Raw genomic sequence first — 8,597 nt, 5'->3', positions numbered from 1 at the left:
GTGAACAGTGACACACCACCACCACCACCAGACCACGGTGAACAGTGACACACCACCACCACCAGACCACGGTGAACAGTGACTCACCAACACCACCACCAGACCACGGTGAACAGTGACACACCACCACCAGACCACGGTGAACAGTTACTCACCACCACCACCACCAGACCACGGTGAACAGTGACACACCACCACCACCAGACCACGGTGAACAGTGACACACCACCACCACCACCAGACCACGGTGAACAGTGACACACCACCACCACCAGACCACCGTGAACAGTGACACACCACCACCAGACCACGGTGAACAGTGACTCACCACCACCACCACCAGACCACCGTGAACAGTGACACACCACCACCAGACCACGGTGAACAGTGACACACCACCACCACCACCAGACCACCGTGAACAGTGACACACCACCACCAGACCACGGTGAACAGTGACACACCACCACCACCACCAGACCACGGTGAACAGTGACACACCACCACCACCACCACCAGACCACGGTGAACAGTGACACACCACCACCACCACCACCAGACCACGGTGAACAGTGACACACCACCACCACCACCAGACCACGGTGAACAGTGACACACCACCACCACCAGACCACGGTGAACAGTGACTCACCACCACCACCACCAGACCACCGTGAACAGTGACACACCACCACCAGACCACGGTGAACAGTGACACACCACCACCAGACCACGGTGAACAGTGACACACCACCACCACCACCACCACCACCAGACCACGGTGAACAGTGACACACCACCACCACCATCAGACCACCGTGAACAGTGACACACCACCACCAGACCACGGTGAACAGTGACACACCACCACCACCACCAGACCACGGTGAACAGTGACACACCACCACCACCACCACCAGACCACGGTGAACAGTGACACACCACCACCAGACCACGGTGAACCGTGACACACCACCACCAGACCACGGTGAACAGTGACACACCACCACCAGACCACCGTGAACAGTGACACACCACCACCAGACCACGGTGAACAGTGACACACCACCACCAGACCACCGTGAACAGTGACACACCACCACCAGACCACGGTGAACAGTGACACACCACCACCAGACCACGGTGAACAGTGACACACCACCACCAGACCACGGTGAACAGTGACACACCACCACCAGACCACGGTGAACAGTGACACACCACCACCAGACCACGGTGAACAGTGACACACCACCACCAGACCACGGTGAACAGTGACACACCACCACCAGACCACGGTGAACAGTGACACACCACCACCAGACCACGGTGAACAGTGACACACCACCACCAGACCACGGTGGACAGTGACACACCACCACCAGACCACGGTGAACAGTGACACACCACCACCAGACCACGGTGGACAGTGACACACCACCACCAGACCACGGTGGACAGTGACACACCACCACCACCACCAGACCACGGTGAACAGTGACACACCACCACCAGACCACGGTGGACAGTGACACACCACCACCAGACCACGGTGAACAGTGACACACCACCACCAGACCACGGTGGACAGTGACACACCACCACCAGACCACGGTGAACAGTGACACACCACCACCACCACCAGACCACGGTGAACAGTGACACACCACCACCACCACCAGACCACGGTGAACAGTGACACACCACCACCACCACCAGACCACCGTGAACAGTGACACACCACCACCAGACCACGGTGAACAGTGACACACCACCACCAGACCACGGTGAACAGTGACACACCACCACCAGACCACGGTGAACAGTGACACACCACCACCAGACCACCGTGAACAGTGACACACCACCACCAGACCAAGGTGAACAGTGACTCACCACCACCACCACCAGACCACCGTGAACAGTGACACACCACCACCAGACCACGGTGAACAGTGACACACCACCACCACCACCAGACCACGGTGAACAGTGACACACCACCACCACCACCAGACCACGGTGAACAGTGACACACCACCACCACTACCAGACCACGGTGAACAGTGACACACCACCACCACCACCAGACCACGGTGAACAGTGACACACCACCACCACCACCAGACCACGGTGAACAGTGACACACCACCACCACCACCAGACCACCGTGAACAGTGACACACCACCACCAGACCACGGTGAACAGTGACTCACCACCACCACCACCAGACCACCGTGAACAGTGACACACCACCACCAGACCACGGTGAACAGTGACTCACCACCACCACCACCAGACCACCGTGAACAGTGACACACCACCACCAGACCACGGTGAACAGTGACACACCACCACCACCACCAGACCACGGTGAACAGTGACACACCACCACCACCACCAGACCACGGTGAACAGTGACACACCACCACCACCACCAGACCACGGTGAACAGTGACACACCACCACCACCACCAGACCACCGTGAACAGTGACACACCACCACCAGACCACGGTGAACAGTGACTCACCACCACCACCACCAGACCACGGTGAACAGTGACACACCACCACCACCAGACCACGGTGAACAGTGACACACCACCACCACCACCAGACCACGGTGAACAGTGACACACCACCACCACCAGACCACGGTGAACAGTGACTCACCAACACCACCACCAGACCACGGTGAACAGTGACACACCACCACCAGACCACGGTGAACAGTTACTCACCACCACCACCACCAGACCACGGTGAACAGTGACACACCACCACCACCAGACCACGGTGAACAGTGACACACCACCACCACCACCAGACCACGGTGAACAGTGACACACCACCACCACCACCAGACCACCGTGAACAGTGACACACCACCACCAGACCACGGTGAACAGTGACTCACCACCACCACCACCAGACCACCGTGAACAGTGACACACCACCACCAGACCACGGTGAACAGTGACACACCACCACCACCACCAGACCACCGTGAACAGTGACACACCACCACCAGACCACGGTGAACAGTGACACACCACCACCACCACCAGACCACGGTGAACAGTGACACACCACCACCACCACCACCAGACCACGGTGAACAGTGACACACCACCACCACCACCACCAGACCACGGTGAACAGTGACACACCACCACCACCACCAGACCACGGTGAACAGTGACACACCACCACCACCAGACCACGGTGAACAGTGACTCACCACCACCACCACCAGACCACCGTGAACAGTGACACACCACCACCAGACCACGGTGAACAGTGACACACCACCACCAGACCACGGTGAACAGTGACACACCACCACCACCACCACCACCACCAGACCACGGTGAACAGTGACACACCACCACCACCATCAGACCACCGTGAACAGTGACACACCACCACCAGACCACGGTGAACAGTGACACACCACCACCAGACCACGGTGAACAGTGACACACCACCACCAGACCACGGTGAACAGTGACACACCACCACCACCACCAGACCACGGTGAACAGTGACACACCACCACCACCACCACCAGACCACGGTGAACAGTGACTCACCACCACCACCACCAGACCACCGTGAACAGTGACACACCACCACCAGACCACGGTGAACAGTGACACACCACCACCAGACCACGGTGAACAGTGACACACCACCACCACCACCACCAGACCACGGTGAACAGTGACACACCACCACCACCACCAGACCACGGTGAACAGTGACACACCACCACCACCACCAGACCACGGTGAACAGTGACACACCACCACCACCACCAGACCACGGTGAACAGTGACACACCACCACCACCACCAGACCACGGTGAACAGTGACACACGACCACCACCACCACCAGACCACGGTGAACAGTGACACACCACCACCACCACCAGACCACGGTGAACAGTGACACACCACCACCACCACCACCAGACCACGGTGAACAGTGACACACCACCACCACCACCAGACCACGGTGAACAGTGACACACCACCACCACCACCACCAGACCACGGTGAACAGTGACACACCACCACCACCACCAGACCACGGTGAACAGTGACACACCACCACCACCACCAGACCACGGTGAACAGTGACACACCACCAATAACATAATATTTAACATTCTGCACTACCGAAAAAACACTTACCATTTTATTGTTTTCTAAGATAATTTTCTCGCCAAGAAAACCGCCATAATGACCAAGTTGTGTGTAAGTTAACGATGACCGGGTAGTTAAGACAGGGCCATTAAGGTGTGTGTAGTGTGGTAGTGTTAGTGAGGTCACCTACCCTATGTGCCTCTTCCTCAGTTCTAGGGTTGTCTCCTTGCTGATGATCTGCCGGGTGGCCATGGTGGCGGCGCGTGTCCTCTCCCCACGGCAGCCAGGAGCCTACTGACTCCCCGTGTACCGTGACACCTGCCAGCTGGCACCGTACACGACACCCCCCCCTCCCCACCACCCCCCACCCCCGCCCCGTCTTAGGGAACCTTTCCTACAATGACCACCCCCTCCCCCCTCCCCCCCCCCCTGCGGTACTGAACCTTTCCTACAACGCCCCCTCCCCTCCTCCTCACGTGTACTCACTTGGTTGTGCTCTGGCTCTTTGGTCCCACCTCTCAATCGTCAATCAACTGGTGTACAGGTTCCTGAGCCTACTGGGCTCTATCATATCTACACTTGAAACTGTGTATGGAGTCAGCCTCCGCCACATCACTGCCTAATGCATTCCATTTGTCAACTACTCTGACACTAAAAAAGTTCTTTCTAACGTCCCTGTGGCTCATGTGGGTACTCAGCTTCCACCTGTGTCCCCTTGTTCGCGTCCCTCCAGTGTTAAACAGTTTATCCTTGTTTACCCTGTCGATTCCCCTGAGGATTTTGTAGGTTGTGATCATGTCTCTCATTACTCTTCTGTCTTCCAGTGTCGTAAGATGCATTTCCCGCAGCCTTTCCTCATAACTCATGCCTCTTAGTTCTGGGACTAGTCTAGTAGCATACCTTTGGACTTTTTCCAGCTTCGTCTTGAGCTTGACAAGGTACGGGCTCCATGCTGGGGCCGCATACTCCAGGATTGGTCTTACATATGTGGTGTACAAGATTCTGAATGATTCCTTACACAGGTTCCTGAACACTGTTCTGATGGCCATAACAGTGTGTTAACCGATCTCTGATTGGTTGGATAAACTGTTACTGGTATAAATCCTGAAATATATGATAATTTTGAAGATAAATCTACCACCATAAAGACACATCTATAATATAGGAGAGAAGGTGTGCGTGTCTGGCTGAGGTTGTAGACCAGAGGCTCGCGGCTAGCCTCACACACATGGGCAGGGAGACTGGTCTGGGGTAAGGGAGGGACATAGGCTGATCAGGGTAGGCCTATGCTAAATGCTTTAAGAAATATTAGTGTTTATAGTCACCCTCAGGCGGGTTGTATGGGGTCAAGAGTGACATACACGGCGAGTGTGTCAGAGTGTTTAGTGGCAGTAATGATGGATTTACTGAGAGATCCATACACATCTTTTAGGGATTTTTAATGACTTTTCTGGGAGAAGAGGCCCCACCACCACCCTGCCAGGGGCCCCACCACCACCCTGCCAGGGCCCTACCGCCACCACCCTGCCAGGGGGCCCACCACCACCACCACCACCACCCTGCCAGGGGGCCCACCACCACCACCACCACCACCCTGCCAGGGGGCCCACCACCACCACCACCACCCTGCCAGGGGGCCCACCACCACCCTGCCAGGGGCCCACCACCACCCTGCCAGGGGCCCACCACCACCCTGCCAGGGGGCCCACCACCACCACCACCACCACCCTGCCAGGGGGCCCACCACCACCCTGCCAGGGGGCCCACCACCACCCTGCCAGGGGCCCACCACCACCCTGCCAGGGGGCCCACCACCACCGTGCCAGGGGCCCACCACCACCCTGCCAGGGGCCCACTACCATCCTGCCAGGGGGCCCACCACCACCAGCTGACACGCGTCAATAAAGCACCATGAAGCACCAGGGCGCCGCGCACACACTTGGAGAAACTGGACCTTGCTGAACCGCCAAGGACAGACAAGTCAATAACAACACCTGTTATTACGGCCATTATTGCATCCCCCTCCCCCCCCCTAGCACACCTGCTACACACCTGCCAACAACAGCTTATCTGAACACGTCAATACGAGAGCACCGATCACCAGGTGGGGCCACGGGGACAGGTGGACAGGTGGAGCAGACTTAAGGGCTAATCACCTGGGACATAATACCCGGACACAAGCCTTTTTGAAGACTGAGGTGGACAAGGTAGACAAGTCTTGCCAGTGGGACGAGCTGGGTCCAGTCTGGCCACCGGCAGCGTAGGGGACGGTGCTGCTGAGTGTCCTCTGACATGTGTTCCCGCCAAACACACACCGAAACTACGACGTTGGTACAACGTTCAAACAAGTTTTAACACCTCCTAACCAGTTATAACAACCAATATAGCTAGTTGTAACAACGTTCTAATACGTCATAAACACGTTAAGCCAAGATGTAACAACTTTATTACAAGTTGTAACAAGCGGAAAAAAGAGACACTTTTGGTTTGTGTTTCCTGAGGTTGGCCTTCCATGGTGGTGGTGTCATTGGTCACCCAGGTGTTGGTGACCTGCGAGGGGGGGGTGTTGGTGACCTGCGAGGGGGGGGGGTGTTGGTGACCTGCGAGGGGGGGGTGTTGGTGACCTGCGAGGGGGGGGGGTGTTGGTGACCTGCGAGGGGGGGGGGTGTTGGTGACCTGCGAGGGGGGGGGGTGTTGGTGACCTGCGAGGGGGGGGGTGTTGGTGACCTGCGAGGGGGGGGTGTTGGTGACCTGCGAGGGGGGGGTGTTGGTGACCTGCGAGGGGGGGGGGTGTTGGTGACCTGCGAGGGGGGGGGGTGTTGGTGACCTGCGAGGGGGGGGTGTTGGTGACCTGCGAGGGGGGGGGGTGTTGGTGACCTGCGAGGGGGGGGGTGTTGGTGACCTGCAAGGGGGGGGGGGGGTGTTGGTGACCTGCGAGGGGGGGGGGTGTTGGTGACCTGCGAGGGGGGGGGGGTGTTGGTGACCTGCGAGGGGGGGGGTGTTGGTGACCTGCGAGGGGGGGGGGGTGTTGGTGACCTGCGAAGGGGGGGCGGTGCTCTCAGCCCTCCCCTCCCCTCGCGCCTATTAGGCCTAACCCACCCGTGTATCAGGTACACAACAATAGCTCTTGTGCCAAACAACCCCAGAGCCGTGATTGCCTTGTTCTGTGATAGGCGACGCTGGTGCCAATGAAACAATGGAGCCTCAGTTGAGTGAAGATGCGTTGTGTCAGACGTTATCTTGACCACTTCTACGTTAGTTACTGTTGTGTGCGTAGTGTTGGTGAGGGCGCCATGTTGGCCTGTAGTTGATGTACTGCAGCGACGGTGAACCATCAGCAACTGTCCAACTGAATTGTAACCCAACAAACGAGGTTGGCGCCGTCCTGTGACCTTCAGTGCCAGTCCTCCCGCCCCCTCCTGTGCACAAGAGTGAACAACGTGACAATTGGCTGTTCAGCGTGAGTGATGATGGATGATAATCTGCAGTTCTCTACCTCCACTCCACAGGGAGGTGTCCTTAGCCTTGCTCTGTTCAATGTGGTAATCCAGCCCGTCCTCCAAAAGTGGGGAGGTAAATGTAACAGCCCCATAAGTGCAAATATGTACGACAGTAAGGAAATGTACTTATTACACTTAGTATTAAAACGTACTGTCAATTCGGAGGATGGGTTGGTTAATGTACTCCTAAACTCAGTAACTAGGCGGCCCAGCCCCCCTCCCCGCTCAGCTCGTTGTTGCTGTGTGGGGGCTTAGTGGGCGGCTGCCGGAGTGTGATGCTCCTTGGGACAGTCCTCTGTCCTTTTCTAGCCTTGTGCTCCTGCTGCCGTCCTCTCCAATTATGCTGAGCACCTTTTCCTTCTGTTTCGTTTTTCTCCCCCCCTCTTCTCCTATCTGCTTGCCGTTTCCTGCCGACCTTTTGCTTGTTCTGGTTCTTCCCTTGGATTTTTTCTATTTTGACGCCCGGGTGCTTGAGGAGGCATATTCTTGCACCCTTAGAACTGTAGTACCCGACGTCGAGAGCGAGGGACACCTTTTATTGTCAATCCCCCTTTTGTCACTGAACCCGATCTCGACGGACTGTCGGTTCTTAAGGTGGCGTTTGTGGGGCGTATACTCACGACGCACCCCTAGGAGGCCCCGACATGATCGGCGATAGCTTCTTGTTGGGTGTCCTGCCTCTAATTGTGGCTCCATGGTGGGTGTGGGGGCACATTCGTGAATGAATATTCCTTTTCGTAGTGATGATAACCCCTGTTTCGACTGTTTCTGCTTTACCTTCTCAGGCTCATGGGGTGGGCGATCAAGCCTCCGAGTCAGTCCGTGTTGAAAGACCGGGCTCTGTAGCCTCCGCTGCATTGGGCCCCGACCTTGCTCCTCCTTTGGCCTCTCTGACTCCTTCCCTTGGCTCCCCTCCCTCCTCTGTGGTTGGGTCGAGCCCCAAGCCC

The 8,597-nt window shown here is 57.2% G+C and overlaps 1 protein-coding gene across 2 annotated transcripts in view; it reads right to left on the bottom strand.

Annotated features, from left to right (window-relative positions):
* The window catches only part of LOC123773411 (ethanolamine-phosphate phospho-lyase), a 58,356-nt gene extending 53,890 nt beyond the window's left edge, over positions 1 to 4,466 (bottom strand). For both annotated transcript variants that reach the window (XM_045767162.2, XM_069317941.1), the window contains exon 1: positions 4,341 to 4,466. In XM_045767162.2, the coding sequence (XP_045623118.2) occupies positions 4,341 to 4,402 (62 nt within the window). In that variant the 5' untranslated portion in view covers positions 4,403 to 4,466. The remainder of the gene's footprint in view (positions 1 to 4,340) is intronic.
* Positions 4,467 to 8,597: the final 4,131 nt, after the last annotated feature.

This window comes from Procambarus clarkii, chromosome 89, assembly GCF_040958095.1.
Source record: "Procambarus clarkii isolate CNS0578487 chromosome 89, FALCON_Pclarkii_2.0, whole genome shotgun sequence".
Taxonomy (NCBI): domain Eukaryota; kingdom Metazoa; phylum Arthropoda; class Malacostraca; order Decapoda; family Cambaridae; genus Procambarus; species Procambarus clarkii.
Note: the sequence above shows the minus strand (reverse complement) of the source record. Positions and strands in the feature narration are given on the sequence as shown.